The sequence below is a fragment of the Lynx rufus genome, unplaced genomic scaffold (assembly GCF_022079265.1).
Source record: "Lynx rufus isolate CCGP_SWC_20201006 ecotype Redwood Valley unplaced genomic scaffold, mLynRuf1.p SCAF_10, whole genome shotgun sequence".
In the NCBI taxonomy this organism is placed as follows: domain Eukaryota; kingdom Metazoa; phylum Chordata; class Mammalia; order Carnivora; family Felidae; genus Lynx; species Lynx rufus.
The window spans coordinates 83,501,562-83,526,624 of record NW_025814824.1 but is presented as its reverse complement, the minus strand read 5'-3'; the positions used below and the strand labels follow the sequence as shown (position 1 = coordinate 83,526,624).

Here is a 25,063-nt window from a genome sequence, read left to right as displayed (position 1 = left end):
GTGGTTCTGTATTCTAGAAACTCTTTGACTATATAGAGGCTCTTTTATTTATTATATTAGTGGTGCTTTTTTTCTTAGGAAAGAATAAATATACATTGTAAAAAAGTTGGAAAATACTGAAAAGCCCAAAGGAAAAAATAAAGATTTTACAATTCAGGGAGAATCATGTTTTGGTTGGGTGTGTGTACTCCCACTCTTTTAAGTTGTTTGTTCACCCATTCATTTGTTCCTTCTTTGCTTCCTTCCTTATTACTAGTGTGTGTTCACAGTAAAACTTAAGACAGAAGATAAGAGATAAACTAAAAATACAAAAATTATCTGAGTTCCTACTACCCATAAGCAGTTGGTGCTAGCAGGTTACTGTATGCCTTTCAAGCTTTTTTTCCATTTACTAATACATATTTTGTTCCATAAAAATGGGATCATAGTTGTATATTCTATCCTAGAATACAACCTAATCTTCCCATCTGCCGGTTCATGTTGCATAGTTTCCATTTGGAGCATTTCAAAATGAATATCACCTTTGAAACAATTTTTGTAAAAGTAACATGCGATGATTATAAAAAATTGCTACAGTGGAAATGTGAAAAGAAGGAAGTAAATGTCACGTGATGTTTCGTTACTTAGACACAGATATTGTAAACCTTTGAGAACTATTTCTTCCACACGTTTTATACTGTTGCTTATGTGCTCCTTTATTACTAAAATGGAATCCTGTGTGTGGTTTTGTAACTGACCTGTTCTCATAATAGTATATGGTGATTGCTGTTCCCAGTAGTAGAAGGGTTTTTACCTTGAGCCCACAGAGGTGTTCTGGAGACCTGTAACCCTCCCAAAACAGTAGAACCTGTGTGTACATTGTTATGGGGTCAGGGTTCCACAATATGAATCCGTTTTTCAAAGGGGTCTATGACCCATCAGTATTAACTTTTGGTGGTATCGCAGTATTCCATTCTCTAGATGTGCCATAATTTAACCAGTTTTTGAATTTTAACAATATTGCTCGTTTTAAGGTAGTCCACGAACCTTTGAAACATAGAACCTTTAGGTACTTACTTGTGTGATTGATTTCTCAGGCTGTATTCTAAAGTAAATTCCTAGAAGTGGATTATTGAGTCAAAGGTATGCATGTTGAACATTTTGATACATACTGCCAAAACCACCGTTTGGAAAGGTTGTACTAAGTTGCACTACCATCAGTAGTGTAGGAGAAATAGCCAAACTATGGAAAGAGCCCAAATGTCCATTGACTGATGAATGGATAAAGAAGATGTGGTATATATGTTCAATGGAATATTACTCAGCCATCAAAAAGAATGAAACCTTGCCATTGAAATCTTGCAACCACGTGGATGGAGCTAGAATGTATTATGCTAAGTGAAATAAGTCGGTTAGAGAAAGGCGGATACCATATAATTTCACTCGTGGAATTTAAGAAACAAAATGGGTGAACATAAGGGAAGGGAGATAAAAGAAGAGAGTTGGAAGCAAACCTTAGGAGACTTTTTTTTTTTTTTTTTATGTTTGTTTGTTTTGGGGAGTGGGGAGGGACAGAGAGATGGAGACACAGAATCCAAATCAGGTTCCAGGCTCTGATCTGTCAGCACAGAGCCCGATGCGGGGCTCGAACTCACAGACTACGAGATCATAACCTGAGCCGAAGTTGGTCGCTTAACCAACTGAGCCACCCAGGCGCCCCAAGAGACTTTTAACTATAGAGAACAAACTGAAGGTTGGTGAAAGGAGATAGGTGGGGGATGGGCTAGATGGGTGATGGGTATTAAGGAGGGCACTTGTGATGGGCACTCGGTGTTATATGTAAGCGATGAATCACTAAATTGCACACCCTGAAACCAGTTTTACTGTATATGTTAACTAGAATTTAAATAAAAACTTGAAATTAACAAAAATAGTGTATGAGAAAACGTCACACAGATCTGGATCGTGTAGTGTTCTGTTGCATAGCTATATATATCCGTTTGTTTAGCTAGTTCTGTTTCCGCTTTTTTGGCATCATAAACTGTTGCAGTAAACATCCTTGTGCATTTATTTCTGTGTATCTGTCTTAGTATATCCTTAGAATTTGATTCCTGGAAGTAGCGTTTCTGGGTCAGTTTTTGAGGATTATAATAACTTGCCAAAGTATTTTAGATTCTTTTAAAGACATCAGACAGAGGTTATATTTAGCTTGGAAGGGAACTAACTGATTATTGTTGACTTTATGTAAACACTGTGTCTGGTAGGCAGTTGGGGTAGTGGGTCAGGCACTGGACCTTGCTGGGGGTGGTGGGTCTGGTAACTCCCCCTCCTTATCCCAGAGCCCAGAGAGCTAGTCTTGACCCTGCTATTACCTCATGTGGCTTAGGACTTGTTTCTTTTCCTCTGGCTGGGCCTCTGTTTTAAGACTGTTTTAAAATCCTTTCCTGCTCTTTAATTTTTCACTTCTAACTGGAAGATTTTTTTTTTTTTTTTTTAAGATTTTATTTCTTTAATTTCTATACCTAGTGATCAAGATCAAGATCAGGAGTCACACGCTGTACCAGGCGCTCCTGGAAGATTCTTTCTGAAAGAACAGTTTGGTAGTCAGGCATGGGGGAAATATTGGACTTGACTATTCTGGTTACCTAGAGCACTTCGTGATGAGTAGTTATGTCTCAGACAGTCTATAGTTAGGGCTTTGATTGGTTCTTGTGTTTATTTGTATCAGTTTTAACAATTATATCATTAGGCAAATTCAGCATGTGCCCATTTCATTTTTCTTCCCAAAGAGCTAAAGGCACATAGTGGAGGGCTTTAAATCTAACACATTTATCTAGCATAGCAATTCTAATGGTAAAAAATGGAACAAATACAGGGAAAGCAATCTGTAGAGGTAGAAAACCAACCAGATAAAGGACACAGAGGAGGAGATAAGTGCACAATTACACGGAGGTAGGGTGGGGTGGGAAAGGTATCCCCCGCCATGTTCCTGAAGAGGCGTAGCTTCGTCCTGTGGGCAGCAGCAGTGGGTTTTATAGGGTATTGTGGAGTTATTCCGCCGTTCACTTCCATGTACGATGAAATATTTTTCTCTTACCCAATATGAGCTTATATCTATGATGATAATTTTGTGGGTTTATTCAAAAGAGAAGGTGTTTTGACATGAGCCATCTTCCTGTGAGGCTGCGGTGAGGTGAGGTTGAAAATTTGAACAGCTTGAGTTTAGCCGCTCCTCAGAGTTCACTTTGAAAGTAGCTTATCTGCTAATCACTGAGAGGTGTGATGGGAAGGGTGCCGATAAATTTTGGAGTAAGCCAAGCTTGGCTCTGAGAGATTGGGCTGGCACTTAAGGTCTTTGGGTTCGTTTTCTCTTCTCTAAAGTGAGAATGATCCTCTTTTAAAGGGAGTTCTGTGACTAAGGAAATAGGCACGTCGGAGGGCCTCACACAATTGAGTCTGTATGGGCTGATAGTGGTGTTCCAACTCATGTTCCTTCAGTCCACATTTTGTTCCCATCAAACAGTAACCACTTAATGAAACAGTAGCAGTGTAAGAAAGCCTTTTGTTGTCTGACTTCTCATACAGCTTTTGGGTAAGTTACAGTGATGCATTGTAGACTCATTTTTTTTTTTTTTTCTTATACATACTCTGATCACCAGGTATCAAGGTTACATTGGTGCAGCCCTAGTTTTGGGGGGAGTAGATGTTACTGGACCTCACCTCTACAGCATCTATCCTCATGGATCAACTGATAAGTTGCCTTATGTCACGATGGGTGAGTGTAACATTTCCCTGATGTTTCAGAATCCTCTTATTTGCCAAGGTGGTCTCTTAAAGAGCTGGGCTATTTCCTATTAGAGGAGCCAGGGCAATATAGTGCTTTGATTCATTCTGCAACATTTATTGAGTTCCTCCTATGGGTTAGGCCCTGTTCTAGGTGCTTGGGATATAGCAGTGAACACAAGTTAAAGATTCTTGCTTGCAAGGAGTTTGTATTTTAGTGGGGGTAGACAGACAGTAACAACAACTGTTATGAATATATTAATATTTTAGAAAGTGATAAATACTAGGAGAAAAAGTTATGCAGGTGATTCTGTACTACAGTTACACAAGATACTACCTTTGGGGGAAACTGGGTCGAGGCCGTATAGAAACCCAGTGTATTATTTCTTATATCCACATGTGAATTTACCATCATCTCAAAACAAAAGGTTAAAAAAATTAATGCAGGGTAAGGGGGCTTTGGAGTGTGGGAGTGGAAGTCAGAATATAGTATTAAATAGAACAAAGTAGGTCTCAGGGTCAGGTTTCAGTGGAGAGAAGTTAGAGTGGAAGCCTCGTGGTGGGAACACGTCTAGTACATGCATTGACTTTTTTTTTTAAGCGAGGGTGACTGGGGCCCCTCTTAATTTCTGAGAGATCAGAGGCATTTAATTCCTCTCTGAACCTTGATTTCCTCACCTGTGAAATGGTATCAATAATATCTGCCATATACACCAGGTTGTAAGGATTAGAAGTAATGTATATGAAGCATCTGGTCAAATGCCTTGTCTATAATAGTGGTTACTCTTTTCAGACTAGCTTTCTACATTTGTATTTAGCTCTAAAGGCTAGTCAAGAGTATTTTTTTTTTTTTTTTAACGTTTATTCATTTTTGAGAGACACAGAGCACTAGTGGGGGAGGAGCAGAGAGAGAGGGAGACACAGAATCCGAAGCAGGCTCCAGGCTCTGAGCTGTCAGCACAGAGCCCGACACGGGGCTTGAACCCACAAACTGTGAGATCATGACCTGAGCTGAAGTCAGACGCTTAACCGACTGAGCCACCCAGGCGCCCCAAGAGTAATTTTTGCTTTTAATGATCACACACACGTGCGTGCACACACTTACACACAAAGGAGTGATAAAATTGGGATTTTCAAATTACGACTTTTATGTTAAATTTCTGAGTCAAATTGTGTAGGTGCAGAAATTTGAACAGGTCATGTGTAGCTGGTATTTTTCCAGCTGTTGTTTACCTCTTATGTTTTTTGTCTTGGTATCTTGGCTCTGAAGAGCTAGGAGAACTGCCTTGAATAGTTTGGAAATTGCCAGTTTGAGACCTTGCTATTCCATCGTGCTCTCTAGCCTCTTAGAAGGTTTTTAGACAACAGATGTTCCCTGTTTGCTGGGGAGAATGATTTACCCCCAGATACCATCTGGGCGAGTCTTTGTAATTATTTTAAAATGAAGATACTTACAGTAATTTTAGAATTGTTCGGAACTGCTTTATTCAAATATATTTGTTATCTCCATCATAGTACTGTTTTTATTTCTCCCTGTTTGATTGATGCCCTTAAATGGAGGTAAAGATGAATTAGCTCTTTCTCTTAAGTAGTTGCTTTTCTTCTTTTTTTTAACTAAAAGAATTTCACACTTGCAGAAAAGTAATGGTAATGTACAATGGACAGTCATATGTACTCTTTACTCATATGTGTCAGTTAACACTTTAGGACACTTGTTCTCGCTTTCTCAGACCTTATTACCGTTAACTTTTTGTGTGGAATCATTTGAGAGTAAGTAGCAGACACCATTATCCATCTCTGAATCCTTTGCCTTGTTCTCTTACGTTACCTTGATAAAATCATGACATTCAGGAAATTTAACGTTGTTACAAAGCAGGTTCAGTTTTAAGCTGGGAAAATTGGTTTCTTTTGCTTTTGAACTGTAGTAATTTGTCTTCCGAGCCCAATCCCGAATTCAGGAAAAGTTGTTGAAAGTGAGCAGTCAGGCGGTTGTGCCGCATGTACTCTCCCTCCTGGTCGACAGTGAACTTGCTCTTCCAAGTCTAGCGTGTCTCCAGGGTGATGCTCCTCAGCCTGAACTCAACGTGGCCTACTTCTGTTGAGAGATCTTTGCTCTACAGAGTCTGCTTTTGCTACCGTGAAAGACCAGATTAAGGAGCAGACATTTGTAACATCTGATGAATACACGAGTAAATGATTACTTTGAGCTGCAGTTTGTTCATCTGTTCATTTATGTGCCAACTATTTCTTGCCTTCTCTGTCTAGGCACTGTGGCTGGCTCCACAGATAGAGATGAACGTGTGGATCTTTGCCCTCGGTATAGTCGCAGTGTAGTGAGGGAACCAGATGTATGAACTGACAAGGGCAGTAGGTAGCAAGGCCAGTGGAGGCCCGAGGGAGAAGGGATCACATGGAAATGGGAGGATCTCAGGAAAAGCTTTGCTTCACATGAACAGAATCTTGAAAGAAGCATAAGTTACCTTCATTCATCTATCAGATACTTAGCACTCACGGTGTGCTGGGCACTGTGCTAGGTGCGGGAATACAGTGGTCAGCACAGCACCTGCCCTCAGAGCTTAGAGCCTCATGTGGGAGACAGGAATTTAAAAAGTAAGTACACATTCATCTGAAAGAATGCGCTGTGCTAAGTGCCCTGGAGGAAAAGAACAGTAATACGAGAAAGTAACAGGCAGGAATATGTGGATAATGGCTGTTTGGGAGGTCCTTACTGAGCAAGTGACATTAAAACATTTTCTAATGATAGTAATTTACGAACATGACAAAACATTCAAGTGGGAATATTACATGAAAAATAAGTGTGTTTCGTATTCCTCCTCCAAAGTAACCACGTTTAAGGTTTTTTTGGTGTTTTTTTCCAGATAATGTTTTATGAAACCGCTTCATGTATCTGTATCAGTCTGTCACTATTAAAGATACACAAATGAAGTCATACCAAACACACTGTTCCCTTATTGTTAACTTGTTTTGGAGAGGTTCTTTATCAGCACAAAAGAAGTTCTTTATCATGTAGATCTGTATCACAATGACAACTGCATAGAAATGCATTATATGGCTGTATCAGGACTTAACCTATTCTAATGATGCATATTTCTGCACTTCAGATCAATTCCTAGCAGTGGAATTTCAGGATGAGGGTATGTGTATGTATTGTTCCTGGTCCTCTGTGGCAAGCGACAGAATTACTGGATCATTTAAGGAAAAGAGAAATATGTTGGAAAGGATAGTAGGTGGCTCATGGAATAGCTGGGAGGGCAGGAGCTGGATGTGGGGCCGTGAGCAGTGTCAGAAATCCTTCTGTGGCATAGGCTGCCGCAGGCGAGCACAGAGTGCTCCAGACCGTGCTGGGGCCACAGGTGCTGCTGGGGCCTGGCTCAGCCTCCCTGACTCTACTGGAACGGATTCTTCCTGACATCCCTTTCACCACTGACGGAGAGTTCCTTATTGGCTGGGGGGGGGGGGGGGGGGAGGATGGGGGGCAGGGATGCTTCTAATTGGTGAAGTTTGGTCACTCGCTCCTAAGGGGGTGGGGTTCCCCAGAATAGGACGGGAGTCATACTATACACACTGCCACTGCTCAGCCCAGCAAAGTGGCAAAGGGCCATATAGCTCATTCTGCTTTTTGAGAGCTGTTGCCAAATTGCCCTCCGAAAAGATTGTACTAGTTTATATTCCCACCAAGAGAATGAGATTGCCGTTCTCTTAACAACCTTACCAACACTGGGTATTTGTGCCAGTCTGATGGGTGAAAGATGGGAAGATGTAGCACATAAGCAGAGACCTGAATGGTAAGTAGAAATTTGCCAGGAATTCCTGCCCTGCTCCTTGTCCCCAAGGAGAGACTTCAGGCCCTGTGTGCACTAGGGACCTGTACGGTCGAGGAACTAAAGGGCCAGAGTTTGCTGGACGGGTGAGGCAAGTGCTCTGGGTGGGGGGAGTGCTCAATGCAGGGGGCAGAGCTGAACTAAGACCTTCTGGAAGGTGGAGTAGAGGTATGACTAGAAAGCTAGGCCCGAGAGGGTCTCAGTGATAGAGGCCAAGTTGTTTGGCTTTTGTCCTGGAGGTTCCCATCTAAAGTTTTCACGCCAGAGAAGGATGGGATAAGGTTTGCTTGTTAGAGCAGTCTTACGGCTGTCGGAAGGAGGATTGGCATGAGGGAGTCAGGCAGAGATGGAGATTGTGTCTGGCCAGAAATATTGAGGGTGTGGCGGGGTTTGGTGACAGTAGCGGTGGCCACTGTCTTTACAGCGAGCCCTCGGTAACCAGCTGACCGTTAGACCAGATCGCAGGCGTCTGGCTTCCATCCTCTCCTGACTTCTCAATGCCGGTTCCTTCCTGGTTCTTGACTGCAGTGGCGCAGTTAGCTCCTTCACCTGGGGTCACCTCCCTTCCAGTTGGGCTGTAGGCCCCTTTCCCTGTCTCGTTTCCTGTTCCTCCTCTACCTGTCCCCTAGGCCTTTGTTGTAACAGAGGCACCTTGTACCTCTCGCCCTCCCCTGGGCTGGCTCCTACACCCTGCTGTTGTAGTGCTGCCTTCCTTCCGAAAGGCCTTTTCTGCCCCCAGTGTTCCTGCTGCTCATCCGGGGTCTAGCCCAGAAGCCAGTCCCTCGTGACTGCGCCAGGCTGGGTTAGCAGGTCCCTCTCGGGGCATTCCAGGATTCCCGCCTTGTCTGCTCGGCCCAGCTCTTGTCCCTTCCACGCATGCGAATGTTTGGCGAATGTTTGAAATCTCTCAGAGCATAGAATCTGTCTTGCCTCCAGTGCCCCAGAGTCCTGTGTGACTCAGTGAATATTTGATGGCGAAATAATTTTCTGATTCGCTAACTGGCTTGTGTCAAAGAGTATCTGAAACTTAGCGTTAGAAACCTTAGCTACTCGTTATTTTTGATGAACAGTTTCCAGTACCCTTGGAATGGAGTTGATTTATGATTTAGGTTGTGGTGCATATGGGGGGCCTGAGGTCCGCTGTGAGAGAATGGCACAAAGCATTGGGGTAAGGTTGTTTTTTTTTTTTTTTTTTTTTCCTTTAAAACTCAGTATCATTTCACATTTAAAGTGTCTTTGTGCCAGAGTCTCCTAGCGCTCTAGTGCTGTCACATTATTTTCAGTTAAAATTCTATGCGAGGGATGCTGCAATTGCTGTTTTATTGACGAGAGGCCTGAACTCAGATTAAGTGGTAACTTGCTTGTTATTGCGGCAAAGCTGGGATCTGGACTCTTCCGGCTCAGGCAGCCCTGGTACAACACGGCTGCTTTGATTTTACCTCTTACAGATGTTACTTCATTAAGCTATTAAGCCTTGCTTCTGAATACTGAAAATACCTCTACAGATTCCCAAAGGGCATTTATTTGTTTTGCCTATTTTCGACTGCCTGTGTGCGGATTTTCTATCCTGCATATTAAAAACGGTATTTGCTGAAACCACTTTGTAGTATCAAAGGAAAAATTTAAAAATTATACAGTTTTACCATCCAAGACAGCATGCTTTTTATTTTTTTGATTTTTATTTTTTCCAATCCAAGTCCGTTGTGAAGAGGAATGCTTTAGCAGAGAATACAAAATAAAACATAGTTTTTGTACTGCCCTGGCTTGGTGTTTGTCATTTTTTAAGTTGCTTTTAGCCATCGTTCCCTTTGGAGCAGGGCTGGCTCGAGTCTCTCCCTATGGCGATGGCAGGTGCGGCACTGCCTTTCTTCCTAACCAGCCAGTTCTTCTGGCTTCCAGTCATTGCTGTCGTCTTCCCTCCCTCCCTTCTCCTTTCCTTAGTTCTTTTTTTTTTTTTTTTTTTGAGAGGGTAGGGAGCTGGATGTTGAGGGAAAAACCCCACAATGGCCAAAATTTGGTGGATCTTGTTTTAATTCATGTTACAGCAGGGGCAGGACATGGATTGAGGGTCCTGACACACTCCGCCCCCCACCCCCCAAACCCCCTCCCCCCCGGGCACAGTTGAAAAATTTGCATGCAACTTTTGTTTTTAATGTTTGTTGATTGCGTGAGAGAGAGAAGGAGTGAGAGAATCCCAAGCAGGCTCCACGCCATCAGTGTGGAGCCCGACACAGGACTTGAACTCGTGAACTGTGGGATCGTGACCTCAGCTTAACTGATTGAGCCACTGAGGTGCCCCTGAAAAATTTGTGTGTAACTTTTGACTCCCTCAACACTTAAGTACATAGTAGCCTATTGGTGACTGGGTAGCCTTGCTGATAACGTAAACAGTCCAGTAACACATATTTTGTATGTATTATGTACTGTGTTCTTTTGATAGAGTAAGCTGGAGAAAATGTTATTAAGAAAATCCTAAAGAAGAGAAAATACATTTAAAGTGCTGCCCTGTATCAGAAAAAAATGCACGTCTAAGTGGACCCATGCAGTTCAAACCTGTTGTTATTGGGGGTGAGCTATAAACCAAACGTCAAACTACAGACACAATAGAAGACCTTCCTGAACGAGATGTCCCACGCAGCATTAGCATCCGCTGTGGAACTGAGGCTTTTCCTAAGTGTAGCTTAAGTGAGAAAAATGAATATTTCATGGAAATTCCCATGTTTTAGTTAAGTTACGAGTTTTTTATTACGAGAAATAACAAAACTTTGTAATTAATCTTCTTTTTTTTTTTTCCCCTGAATGATTTGACAGTAAGAGCTGGAAGCTACAAATTACCCGTAAGACAAGGGTGTCTAAATTTTGTCTACCCATGGGCTTGCATTGGCCACTAGCCAGGTGCCTGAAGGCTACTCTTAATTTACATGGAATAGAAGACACCTGTCTTGTCTTGTGCATCTTTAACATGTTGGCACAGCTTAGTGAGCACGGAGTCCAGGAGCTCCTCTCTGAGGTCTTGCTTTCCTCAGGATTTACTTGGGAGAAGAATGTATCCAATTCCTTGTGGTGTGGCCCTTGGACAGCTTCTGTCCTAAAACCTCTTGTGGACGTGATGTTGACCGTAATGACAGCAACGTTCAGTCAGCAGCTTACCCGTTGCATTGCCGGCAGCTGTCGTGAGATGCTTTACTGATTGAATCTTTGCAACATTGTGAAGCGGCTACGATCGTCCCTGTCTCACAGGTGCAGAAATCGAGGCTCAGAGAGGTGTGCTCACGGCAGACAGCCAGGGTGTGCGTGAACTGGGATGGGGACCCCAGCCTCTGTGACTTTTCTCCCTTGGCCGTATTATTGCTGTGAATGGTGTGTGGCATGTGGTCCAGACCAAATGTGATTTGGTGCATTCTCAAAGAAGAGGAGAGGGCCCCTTAGGTTTTGTTTAATTATTATTTTTTTTAAGAGAATAATTTGCAAGAGACTGCAGGTGATTGATTAGTGTGATTGTTGAAAGCCAGGCAGGATTCTTTGATTTTTCTTTATTAAGAAAGGGAAAAGGGTTTGGGTTGTATATTATTTTATAGACAAAATGGGGGCTCTTTTAATTCTCAGATTAATTAGCTTTTTCTTTTAACTTGCCAGCTTTTCTTTATTAGGCACACTGAAGTACTGTCAGGAGAAGCTTGGGGACCATCTTTTGCTATTAGTTTGGCAGTGTTCCTTGTAACGGCATTGGCAAGGTATATAAAATTTTTATTTTTGCCCACTTATTCACATAAGAATTAATATGAATACAATTTCAAGCATGACATTCCTGGAAATGAGGCCCTTGGACAATTTAGGAATACTAACTTAAGGAATAAACATTGGTATGCACCATTAGGGAAGACTTGGGGTCACTGCCAAGGCCATCCAGGTAAAATTTGATCTCTAGGTAAACTGGTTGTAGGATTTCCTAATTACTGGAATGTACCTCTCAAGCCTCAGTTTACAGAGCCCCCTAGCAATTAAAAAGATTTGGGACAGGGTAGTAAACGTACTGGATGTCTCACCTTGTGGGCAAAAAAAAAACGAGTCTTAGAATTAAGTTGGAACATCAGTAGGGAATTCAGACCTGCCATTTTCTCCGTATTTTTACACTAAAGTGCAACCTTTGTGCAGACATTTTGATATCTCTGCATGACTTGATTTTGAAAATTTTCCTGCTCTGGATCAAATTAGTGCACTGCAAGATGACAAATGTTTCTTCTTTTTTTACTTTTTTTATTGAAAAGAATTTTTTTTTCTTCTTAACGTTTATTTATTATTGAGAGAGCATGAGCATGGGAGGGGCAGAGAGAGGTGGAGGCACAGAATCTGAAGCAGGCTGCAGGCTCTGAGCTGTCAGCACAGAGCCCGACGCGGGGCTCGAACTCAGATCACGACCTGAGCCGAAGTTGGACGCTCAACCAACTGAGCCACCCAGGTGCCCCTACTTTTTTAAATTTTTTAAACTTTATTTATTTTGAGAGTGAGAGAAAGTGCAAGTGAGGGAGGGGCAGAGAGATAGAATGAGAGAGAGAATCCCAAGCGAGCTCCACACTGTCAGCATGGAGCCTGATGTGGGGCCCGAACTCACAAACTGTGAGATCATGGCCTGAGTCGTAGTGGGATACTTAACCAACTGAGCCACCCAGGTGCCCCAGCAGTTGTTGCTTCTATGTTCATTTTCAACTCTTAAATCAGGTGTGGACTGAACCACCATCACCGCATGTGGTTCATAGGCCTACGTAAAAGTCGTTTCGGAGGCCGTGTGGACTTCATGGCTCCAGCATTGCTGGGCAGTCTTTTCCTAATAGTGTGGGCTGAGTGACTGTAGGGGTTCCACAAACATGAGTCTCTGTCAGTCCTAGACTGATGCTCAGACCCTGCTTTCCGCAGGTCAGGGGCTCTGCAGTGGACGGCACCCCATGCTGTTGGGAGCTTTGTCAGACAGCTAGGGACTTCTCAGAGCGGCATTTCTGTAAACCACCTGAGGCATAAGCTAGAATCCTAGAGAAAGGCGGAGCCCCTGGCTCAGTCCTAGTCCTCCTTGTCCAGGGCTGCTCACCTAACCTTTCTGAACCCCAAGTCCCTCATTTCAAAAAAGAAACTGCATTTTTTTTTTTTTTTGACTTGGGAAGGTCCCAGGGTTATGGGGATGCTGCAGTGTCACGTTGTGTGTGAACACTCTGTAAGAAACCATGTATTTTTCTGTGCATCTGGTGCTCTTGACATTGTTTTTCGAGGTAGTGTGGGAGTCCAGTTGGGTTCAGATCTAAGTCCGACATTTACTAGCTTTTGACCATGAGCATTGATTTCATCTGTAGAATGGGGATTAGAGGAGCTCTCCCATGGGAAACCATACATAAAACATTCTTCGTAGCCCAGTGAAGGTGTTCAGTGCACGATATCTTGATTATTTTAGTGCTAATACATTCCCTGTGTGCAGTTCTGTACACTAAGATTTCTCTGGCAGTTTTCCTTCGATTAAGTACGGTGCATTTCAGAGGATTTAAAATGTACAATGCATGGATTTTATATTTTAACATTTGTGCTGCTGTGGAATACCAGGAAATGAAACCACTGGAAACCAAAGATTCACGGAAGTGGGATCATGCATCTTGATTCCTGGTTACTGTGAAGGTGGTATATGAAGCCAATAGATGGTGCCGTTATGTAAGAAAAAGAGAAAAATGTTTACTTCTAAAATTCATCATGTTGTTGCAGGGGATGTTATCTAGCCAGCCCTCCGCAGCTCTTAATCTTTTCTAATTAAAGTGGACTTTCTTCTTGGTTCCGTGTAAAAAAATATTTAATGTCTCCTCTAGGTAAAATTGAATTAATACATAGGGTGCTATTCCACCTGTTTTTTTCCTGCTCTGACATTTTACCGTCAAAGTCTTTTCTGACTTGAGTTCAGTCCTTCGTCTACCCCCAAGTCAAAGCCCTTGCCGGCAGTACTCTTCAGAACAGTGAAATGCAGCCCTTGGAGTTTTAATTTCTTTGCTTTAAACCCTGCTGCAGAGAGAGTGAGGCTAACTAATTCATCTTTACCTGCTCTTGTTTCAAAAGTGGGCCAGAATTGGCCCTGCTACAGGAAAGGGCCTTTATTCTCTTATAACCTAGTGTTCGATGGTCTTTTACTTATGAGACAGACTAAGCGGAAAGTCATTTTATGCATCGGAACACTTTTCACTGTGGAGTTCATTAGAGCAGGGATTTGCTGTCAGCCGTATCTGTCACGACTAGCTGTGTGACTTTGGGTAGGTTCCTTCACTTGTCTGGACTTAGTTTTTTTCAGTCTATAAAATGGAGGTAAAACCAGCTCGTCCCCAGATGGACTAAGTGAGAAAATACATGTAACCGTGCTTTGCGCATTTTTCCACCCTGTAGGATTTCTTATTTGCGCACAGGCTCTGTGGACCAGATAAACCTTTCCTGGTGATTCAGGCCGGGTGTGTCTTACAAATGATTAAACTCTGTGGTCCTTGGTCCTTGAGGGTCTGAGGGACATGAAAACTTGAGAAAGGCCTGCAAAGTGGGACAACCTGTAATTTGGGAAGTTGTTTTGAAACGTGGACCAGAGTGAAGGATGCCTGTGAAAGACCTGTCCGTTCGGACTGCCTTGAGCTCCTCCAGCAGGAGGGAGGAGTGGGTGCCCCACACCCACGGTGCTGAGTGAGCTTCGGTGTCCTGAGGGGGGCCTAGTGCTGCGGGAGACGGAGTGAGAGAGGCCTGTTTTACGAGGATTTCATCCTCTGTCTTATCCCCGAAGCATAGGGTTAGGTGGCTCCTCTGTTGGAAGGAGAACCATTTCCATCCTCATACCGTGGCGTTTCTTAAAAATACATTAATGAAACTTTCACTTTTGAGGCCTGGATGCCCTGATTTTAGTCTTTTCTTAAGAATTCGTGTTTTTAGGGACGCCTGGGTGGCGCAGTCGGTTAAGCGTCCGACTTCAGCCAGGTCACGATCTCGCGGTCCGTGAGTTCGAGCCCCGCGTCGGGCTCCGGGCTGATGGCTCAGAGCCTGGAGCCTGTTTCCGATTCTGTGTCTCCCTCTCTCTCTGCCCCTCCCCCGTTCATGCTCTGTCTCTCTCTGTCCCAAAAACAAATAAACGTTGAAAAAAAAAAAAAAAAAAAACGTGTTTTTAGCCTGTCAGGTCAGTGAGATGTTGCAGTTGCAGTTATAAAAAAAAGTCCCTGTTTCCTTCAAGTGGCATTTTAAATTACTTACTTAGAGTAAAATTTAACTCCTTTTTGACTATATCTAGAAAAGGAACTGCATTTTTTTGGGACATTAGTTTTTGAGTGAAAATGTCGTTGGATGCTTTAAAAATCTATTTCTAAGCATATTAAATGGAATAATATTTTTTTTTTTATTCATTGGGAATAAAAGGTAGACTCTTTGACATTGAGGTACATTTGCTGATGAAAAGGAAGCATTCTTTCCCCTCACGAGGGGTTTAAATGTAATACTCAGTGCTTACTCAGGAGTGAAAACATCAAATTAAACTGTTTATGCTGACAAAGGACAAATCTGGATTTCAGCAACCCATGCAAGATTGTCTGATTGCTTGGCCTGCCTCGCCTGGAAGCTTTTGGCCAGGACTTATAATGAAATGCACGCATACAATTAAACCATTTCAAGTCGGTGTCTTGGGTTTTCCCGAGCGATGTGAGGTGCTCCACTGCTCTCTAGTGGCTGAATGTGGTCCCCTAGCGCCAGCATTGCTTTATATTCATAAATCAGCTCTTCATACATTGGCAGTGTTGGCCTCCAGAGCAGGCACTAACACCGGGAGACTAGTCCTTGTAGACAGGAACGGAGTGAAAAATGATCCCAACCCATGGGTCTGCGGAAAGCACCGAATTTTACCCGGGACGAGTAGCCAGTTGACAAACAATGAGCAAGTGTGAGTAAGCACTCTGTCTGGGAGATCTGACACTGATGGATTAGAATGTTCTGTGTGTTACTCTCTTATCGCTGCATACATCTTACACCTTGGCAGGCCACGGTGGCAAACAGGTCCTTGGGCACTTAAAACAGACCGCTCCTTAGCAGAAGGAGCAGCATTTTTCCTGAAAAGCTCTGGTTAAATTGATTTGGGGGAAAAGCAGTAGAAATCCATTTCCGGCTGCCTGTCAGAACTTCATGACTTTGAGAAAAGAAATTTTGAAGACCTCTGTTTCCATTAAAACTGCCAACCCTGGAACTTGTTGAGGATGATTATATAAAATAGTTCCTGGAGGACGGGGACTTTGTCTTAGAGTAATTACAATAGCTAGTTTTTATTGGGCTTTTCCTGAGTGCCAGGCCTTCTGCTTTCTGTGTCCTTCAAGCTTCCCAGCCACGCAGTGAGGAAGATCCATTCTGCCGTCCTCTCCGTTGTACATTGTACGGGGGTGGAAGCTAAGGCCGGGGCGGCGTGGCTGCCATACTTGCAGCTTTCGGGCGACAGTCGCACTGGGCTCCGAGTGATGGTGCGTCCTGGAGCAGCTTGGCCGCCTTGCGGGGCGGGGCTCTCAGCGCCTCAGTGATGTGCTGGGGCAGACGGTGAAGTGCCGGAATTGTGCCCCCTCCTGCACAGCAGTGTGCCCTCTGATCCCGCTGCCTGGCGGGCTCCTGGGATGGTTTGTTTGAAGGAAGGAGGGGAAGTCGCCCTTCTGAAACATGGAGCCACGAGACCTGGGCTTGAATCTTGGCTCCACTTCTTATTGACTGTATTGCTTTTGCTAGTTGAGCCTGTTTCCTTGCCTATAAAGAGAGGAAATACCTACATCGCTTGAGTTCAGGGTCTGGGACCTAAAAGGCTCTCAGTAAATGCTTTTCCCTTTTCCCGTCTGGGATTTTGTGAGCATAGACCTTCTTAGAAAAAAGCAAATTCAGCCTGCTGGCTTTCAGTTCCTTCTAAGAGTTGGACTTAGAGCATTGGGTTTTAGAAAATTCTTTCAGTCTTTAATTTCTTCAGCATGTCTAAAAACATAGATTCTAGAATTGCTGAGTTTGATTTCGTGCTTTAAAGAACACTATGAAAATAACATCTCATGGCTTTTTAACAAAATTCTTCTGCCCTCAAGCTCTATCAGTTCAGGTGTTTTTGAATATACAGGACAGGTAAAAGTGATCGATAGTAAAATTTTCTTGATACCCTTCCTATTTTGTCCTGAATTCCTTCTGAAAAAGTGAAGGTCGCACTCACTGAAGTACTAATGCTGATAAGCTAAGATCAGAAATACCTTCAGAGGTTTCAGAAAATGGAGACTAATTTCATTGTTCTTTTTATTAAAAAAATTTTTTTGAATGGGCTTGTTTTAAAATAAATAGAACAGGTTCTTGAGTGGCATTGCTAAACAGTGAACGGCATCTGTTTAATCATTTAAAACATTTAACTAAAATTTCAATCCCATTTGAATTTCCAAGCAAAACTACACAAATTAACCATACCCAGATGTGTGCTAATCACTCTGCTGAAATGCGAAGAAAAAGCAATTTAGAAAGCATGCTTTTTTTGCAGTGGGGAGCTAAGAAAATATAGCTGTTTCCAGGCTTACTTTATTAATCTCGATTTCACGCGTTTGGTTTTGCTACGTAAGAGGCCACGTGGTGGAATGGAAGGAGCATCAGAACGATCCGGGTTCAGAATCCCAGATTTGCTAATCAGATTGGTTATGTGATGTGGGCAAGTTCCTCACCTCCTAGATTCTGTCTCCCCTTTTGTAAGATGGGACTACTCTGATCTGCCATGTCTGAAGAGCAGGCAAAACCAACGGGACTGTGCTTTGAAATTTTTTAAACACTATGTGTACTGTGTTATTGTGGTCTGTTTAGTGATTTGTGTGCCACAGTGTAGACTTCTGGATAAGTGGGAGCTGGCTTGGGGCTGATCTGCTCAGAGGACTTCATGATAAAGATGCTTTTACCTTGAAGGCCGTACTGAGGAGGCCCTCCTCGGGACGGTGGTAGACACGGTGTGTATATTTGTTTGAGATGATTGATGGCTGTCGTTCCTTGGAAGTATTGACTCCTGCATGGATTGACCTTCAGGCCCCTGGACACAAATTTCAGGAATCAGCTGCATGCATGCTGCTCTTAGCGTGATGGTGGCAGCTGGCAAGATCTTGGGGTTTTTGCGTTTGCTTCTTGCTTTTTCCATCCCTGTACCATGTCACATTCTTACTTTCTCCAAGTTTATACCTTAAAAAAATTGTAAGTAATGTCTGGTCTTTTGAAGAAAAATAAGAAAAATGTGAGTAAACAAAATAGTATCACTCAGATATAAGCATAATATTTTGACTTATATTTTTCTAGATTTGTGTAATATGTGTCATAGAAGCTTCTGTGTTAACATTGCTTTGGAACATGTTTTTCCCCTCTTGAATATTTTATCACGGACATCTTCTTATTGCCAAAAAAATATTGTGTTAATGACTGTATACATAATATTGTTTATTTTTTCCTATTGTCTGATTGTTTACCTCTAGTGTTTTGTTTTGTTTTTTGTTCTGCTAATCTAAACAGTGATCTTTTTATATACATAGTTTGGGTACTTATCCATTTATTTCTTTAAAATAACTCTAGCAGTGGAATTGCTGGTGGAGATGTATAACTTTATCCTTTCTGATTGATGTTTCTAAGTTGCCTGATAAAAAAGTTCTACTCATTTTTGCTTCTACGAGTGTGTTAGATTTGCCTGTTTCACAACACCTTTGTCAGCCCTGGGTATTATTTTTTTAATCTTTGTTAAATGTAAAAGTAAAAAAAATGATTATTTAATTTAAATTCATATTTCTTTGATTACTAGTAAACTTGAACAGTGTTTCTAAATGTACAGGCCTGTCACATTTTTTCTTTTTGTGTCAACTGCTGTGTCCTTTTTTCTGTTGACATGTTGGTGTTCTTTATCTGTGAGCCCTTTTTATTTATTGATGCCCTACATGTTGCATATATTTTCCTGAGTTTCACAGCCTATATTTTACGTTGTTTACAGAAGTTGGTCTCCCCCCCCCCACGCCCCCAAACCAGTGGCCTGCTGTTAATAAGAGCAGATACTTCATTTTAAAAGATTGGCTGGAGGTGTGGCCCCTTGGTATTTTTGCCTGGGACCCCCTTCTCCTGGAGGTTAGCAGTGTGGATGGCCCCCACTGTCATTTTGAAGCGGGTTAGGCCCCGACAGTCAGAGATGGGGAGCAGACCTGCTTTCCGGGACCCCACAGGGCATCTGTGGTGGGAGGAATTCTTTTAATGGCCACCAAACAGGAGCAGCCAGGGTGCAGTGGTGCCCACCTGGTGGCTGCAGTGGATCAGGGAGCGCAGGGCAGTTCCTGGCCCCCTCAGGCGGAAGAGGGCTGCGTTCTGTATCCTTCCCCCATCCCTGTCTCCACAGCTTGGCTGCTGGGTGGTTTGGGAGTCCCAAGGGGTTGAGCAGGGAGGAGGTGGGAGGTGAACTAGGGACATACGGTGGGTGCAGGAGGTGAGTCAGTGGATAGGGAGCCACTACTATGTCTTGCACCATTCTCTTTTCTCTTTCTTTCTTTCTTTCTTTCTTTCTTTCTTTCTTTCTTTCTTTCTTTCTTTCTTTCTTTCATTATTTATTATTTATTTATTTGGAGAGAGAGAGAGAGGGGGAGAGAGAGAATCCCACGCAGACTCCTGCTTGTCCGCACAGAGCCCGAAGCAGGGCTCGATCTTATGACCGCAAGATCATGACTTCAGTCGCTGTCAAGAGTCGGACGCTTAACCAACTGAGCCACCCAGGTGCCCTGCACCATCGTCTTTCTAAAAGCTGGTCACTGATCGCACCTTGTTTTTCTGTTTTTTGTTTTTTTTTTTTTTAATTTTTTTTTTTTTAACGTTTATTTATTTTTGAGACAGAGAGAGACAGAGCATGAACGGGGGAGGGTCAGAGAGAAGGAGACACAGAATCTGAAACAGGCTCCAGGCTCTGAGCTGTCAGCACAGAGCCCGACACGGGGCTCGAACTCACGGACCGCGAGATCATGACCTGAGCCGAAGTCGGCCGCCTAACCGACTGAGCCACCCAGGCGCCCCTCGTTTTTCTGTTTTAAAGAGCTTCGTTCTGGAAGCAACACTGGCTACTCAGCAACTGTGGGTGGGCTGCAAAAGGCAGCCTTGGTGGAGGTTGCTAAGGAGCAGCTACATGGAGACTACGAATGAGACGGGCTGTCTAGTAAAATGCAGGAGCCCACGGAAGGCATTTTACCCCTGTGGTATCACAGAGGTTTGGACCAGACCAGGACAGATAATATGACATGGTTTTGTGGGTGTAAAGCCTTTTTTTCCTTTTGAACACTGAACTTGCTTCACATCTGAGTTTGTCTTATATTCACCCCAGTATGGTAAATTAGGCAATAAATGTCTTTTCCACTTTATCAAGGCATTTATTGCTATCATCACTCCTTCAGGGCCAGCTCAGAGTTTTCCCCAGCTCCTTCATTTGGACAGGTGTCCTCAAATCAGCCTGGCTTAATTCAGCAGATTCTATTTAGTGCTTGCTGTGTGCCTGAGACTGCTAGGGATGGGGGTGCAGATACGAACCCTCGTGGTGGGGGTTGGTCAGGGAAAGCTTGTGGGAAGAAGCAGTCTCTCGGCTGGGGTTTGAAAGGTGACTAGGAATCCTGTAGACCGTCAAGGGGGCAAAGGGCATAGCATGTGCCAAGGTGGGATTGGCTTGAAGTGGTATAATTTAGGAAATTACTATCAGTTTTATGTTGGTGGGATGTCAAGTGTATGTGTCAGGGTTGAGGAGGGGGTCGAGGGAGACAGAGACCCGATCGTGGAAGGTCATGCACGTCTGCTCTGGCCAGTTGTGGTAGGAGAGGGTGACTGCCTCAGGTCACGCCTGAGACAGAGTCCTGCCGTGTGTTTATTCTGTAATGCCAGACAAGAAGCTTCACCGCTTTAGTGGGGTGACTGAATGGCATGACGTGATGCGTAGCCCATGGCGGGTGCTCAGTGTGCCCTGGTTTCTTCCTCCTTGGCTGCCTTCTCCTCCCTGCTCTTAGATAAGCTCTTTGAGGTCAGGCCTCACACCTCTTGCTCCTTGAGCGCATCCTGCATTTGTGGAAAGCATCCTCCCTCTGACCTGTGTTTCCTTCACCTGACATGCCTGCCGTCTGAAGCAGAGGCCCTCGTCTCCTGGCCTTTCTGTTCATGCATTCCTGAACGGGAAGCCAGGTACTTCTGACTAATTGTCTAAGGTGACCTTGGTTTTGGAATAGAAAACCCGTGTAAATGCTCCTTGGAAGATCGTTTGCCTTGGTTTTGGATTTGGAAGTGCCACGTTTGGGTAGGTTGATGCTGAAATAATGGAATGTATCAGGGCATTACTGTGGCTTAAAAATGGGATATAATATTTAAACGTTTTGTCGGTCTGTGGCTGCTATACTAGTGTGGCATTAGGTGATTTACTGTATATGGTTTTAAGCGGCATGGAAGCAAGATCTAGGAAACCTGAGTGAAATTATTGAAGAATACTGGTCTCCTGGAGTTTACCATCTGTTTTTTCTTTTGAATGGCCAGCTTCCGTTCCTTCCCCCAGTTGCATTGCCTTGAAATTATGTGAGGATTTGCATCTTGTTCTCTGGCCACTTTGGGCAATTGCAGTCATTTTTGAAATTCTGACTTCAGTTTTCTAAATAGCCGACACACGTTCAGGGTTTCCTAGAAACCTGTTGACAGAAAGTCCACGGCTCTCCGTCTCCGAGCGCTTCCACGGATTTCTGAAAAGGGGGCGCCAGAGTCCTCCTTTCCTAAAAAGCTGGGAGCAGGAGCCAATTTGCAAGTGATGTAGAAATTGTTTTTAATGTTGAATTTCCCTTTCTTCTCAAGTTTATTTGGAGTCTGCTTATCTTTGATCTCCGGAGCAGCAGAATCAGGCAGTTTAGCAAGCTTCTGCCTTCCAGAAGACTTCTCCATACCATGCCTGTGCTCTGTAGGTTGGAGTGTGTGTGTTGGGGGCGTGGTGTGAAAGGGGAAGTGGAAATACAGCGGTATAAATACCCCCGTGTCCTTTCTTGACCTCACCTGCAGCTTCCAGCTCTTGAAAAAAAAGTCATCCTCTCTGATAATGTGAGAAGCATCCCCACACTGAAGAGACTCTTTTTTGGGCAACAGTTTAGACATAGTACATAATTTCTGCTTATAGAAATTTGGCCTGCAGCATTGTTCCCTAACAGGAAAAATAATATTTTTGATAAGGGAAGAATTACTACATTGAGAGGAAAGTACTTTTCATTCTTTAAAATATTAGATGAAGCTAAACAGAAGGAAATATATGTGCCCAGGAAAAATTAGAGTAAAATTAACCTGTTTATTATGGTGAACTGCCAAAGAAAGGGTGACCTGAGAGAAAAAGAACAGGGCTGGTAATTTTTAAGGAAAAATGTCTTTTAAGGTAAGCTTAAGCTTAGTTTTCTCTTATACAGTAATTGATTACAGTTTTCCACAAAGTTGTTAGCTTTTAGGTTCCCTGCCCTTCCCTGTCTTTTCCTAACGTTTATTTCAGGCCTCTGGTACATTTACCCGTAGCTCTTCAGAGGGAGATGCTTGAGCCAGATTGGATTAGGCAAGGCTGCTCTTGGGCACATTTGGTGTCTAGAAATGTTTTCTTCCGAGATTTTCTTATTTGCAGTTTTCTTGTTTCTTCATGAGAGCTGGCCTCTGTTTTCCGCACAGAACCAGCTTGTCTTTTTACTGAAATCCAAGACTGGCTCTCACCTGGGCCTTAAAACTGGAGTTACTTTTTCTTCTTGATCCCTGAATCTCAGAGTAGACGAGTGACTCACGGAACGTTGGTGGACTTTGACTCTATTTTCAGGTTTTCAAGGACATGTTTATTAACGAAATTCAGAGGCTTGGCTTTGGTGAATTTGCTCTTGCTTATCTGCTGGTTTTATTTGGATGCACTGGTTTTATAGCTGTTTAATTTCTCTCCTTTCCAAAGGGCTTTTAATATCTCTTTAGATTCCCCCCCCCCTTTTTTTTAAGGAGAAAAAAAATGGTAAGAGGGGAGAATGGGGTTGCCTTTTGCTCCCAAGCCTAAATGAATAGTCATTGCTTGTAATACCGGTCTACACTTGACGCTTCCTACTGCTTTAGATGTGATGTATCCGGTGCTGGGAAGGTAATGATCCTCAACCACAGCAATATTCCATAACAGGAGTATCTGTCATATTCATCGGGATTACCATGTTCGTTGATTTGTGTCTGTAAATCTGCTGTTTCTACCCTTTAAATTTGATCTATAATTGGACCTCCTTAAATGGTTCAGATAAGGTAGTCTGTATTTTCTCAATGCAGCGTGGCTGTCAGCTTCTCCTTTTTCATTATACATTCAGCAGACTTGATAAAATCAGCAGGACACCTCATTTGAAACTGTTTAATCGCTGCCTTTTTCCTTTGCTAAAACCATTGAGGTGGTCAAGCGATGTACACAAATCATTTTAAATAGAAAATATGGTTTTCTCTGTGACCCAGCTAAATAGATAGTGTTATGCAAAACAAGTTAAAAAGTAATAAATGCCAAAAAAATCTTCTAATTGGAGTAAAAAATTGTGGGCAACTCTATCCTCTCTCCAAAAGTACAGTATCCTGAAATATTGCCAGGACTCTGTAAAGACAAGATGATGGTTTTCTAAAGATTCTCTGGTTTCTGAACAAAGCAAGTTTAAATTTTCAAATAGTGCTGAGCTGCCTTTTACATTCATTCAAAGGGGGCCCACGCTTATTTGTAATGCCTTTATATCCTACTTTTGTAGGGAGAATTTGCTGTCTGTTAATATCTATGCAGCATAACCTTTCAGCCATTTGCTATTGTGATAATAAATTTTTGTTTCTTTGTCTGTCATTTTGTCTACTCAGCTGTTACTCTTCAAAGTGCGAACTAAAAATAATAGCTCCAAATAAATGCCACATAATAAAGTGTTTTACAGTTGAAGCCGGAATAACCTGGTGGCTGCGGCTCGCAGGCCTATTACCATTGCCGGTGCTGTGGTTTCTTCCCCGTGTGTCAAGGTGACTCTACCAGGGCCAGCTCATTAAAACAATCTATTCTTTCTAACTGGCCTGGTATTTAGCGCTGTACCCAGCAGCCTGCCAAGGCACAGTTGTGGAGCACAGGTCTCAACAGCGTAGGATGTATGAAATTATGTGCCATTCACTTTTTTGAAAAAATACAAATTCCCCATAACCTCATTTTCATGCTTCAGCGTTTTATTGTGAATAATTTACAATTACTCCTGTCAGTGGTGGATGTTGGGCCAGTTGCAGATTTACCCGAGATAGTGGTAAGTGTGACTTCAGGCTTTTGAAGAGCATTGTTTACCTGGTTTATGTGGCCCTGTAGGATTAATATTTACACCGCGCTTGAGTGGGACGCTGGGCGTATTTTGCCATTTTTGCTGCCCCAAAGTAAACTCGACGTGGAGAAGCTGGGAGTTGGTAAATACACTAAAAATGCATCTTTTTTCTTTCAGGTTCTGGTTCCTTGGCAGCAATGGCTGTGTTTGAAGATAAGTTTAGGCCAGATATGGAGGTATGTCGGTCCCTGCAGTTTTCTTCTCTTTCACGTGTTTTTCCAGTTGTATGTTGGACATTTACAGATCGATTGCCAATTCCTCCAGAGCTCCTATAGCACTGCTGTTAGCTGGAACGCTCTTCGGCGCAGATAAGCATATTTGCTGAGAAGACAGGTTGGTTGCGAGAGCCTCGTTTTGGAGTGGCCCTGCCGTGCCCTCCCTCAGGCTTGGGGAGCCAGCACCCCTCAGCTATTTGCTCTGGCCTCTGGGCTGTCCGGGAGTCTTCTTGGCTGTAGATGCTGCTGCACTGTGGAATGTTTTTGTGTGCACTCAGCTTTCTGTGTCACGGTATCTTAAAATGACAAGTTTTTTTGTTTGTTTGTTTGTTTGTCTTCTCACCGAGAACAGAGAAACCGTGTATATCTTTGCGTGTCACACAGACCTGGTCTGAAAATGGAGGCCGCTTAAAAAGTCCCTATAGATGGTTCTGCATCTGGCAGAAGATGGGGACAAGATCGCGTGTGTAGTGGACCATGCTCAGAGGGTGATCAGGCTCTGGTGTCTCTAATATATTTTTAGGAGGTTCCGTATTACATTTTCTTTGGTGGTGGGGGAGGGTGGTACCTTCTGAATGGCATTCCACCTGTCTGCCTTAGTGATAGATGTACCCACCATTAAGCAACTTCCCTGTCTCCCAGACCTCCAAGAACAAACCCACAGGTCTTCCATTGTCCCTTTCGAAGGAGTGTTCCGTATGCTTGTGTGCATGGGACCGCATTATTCCTCCACTGTGCTTTGTCCCTGCCGCTCAGCCAGCTTGTGGGCACAGAGGTCCTGAAGGCAGCCTTCACTACCTGCTCTTGGTCTGTTGATAGTTGTTAATTTTGTGACAGGGAGTAGCAACTT

The 25,063-nt window shown here is 43.2% G+C and overlaps 1 protein-coding gene across 1 annotated transcript in view; it reads left to right on the top strand.

Moving 5' to 3' along the window:
* PSMB7 (proteasome 20S subunit beta 7) overlaps nt 1-25,063 on the top strand; it is a 59,019-nt gene that overhangs the window by 5,525 nt on the left and 28,431 nt on the right. The window contains exons 5-6 of the mRNA XM_047069292.1: nt 3,639-3,754; nt 24,116-24,174. Of these exons, the coding sequence (XP_046925248.1) occupies nt 3,639-3,754; nt 24,116-24,174 (175 nt within the window). The remainder of the gene's footprint in view (nt 1-3,638; nt 3,755-24,115; nt 24,175-25,063) is intronic.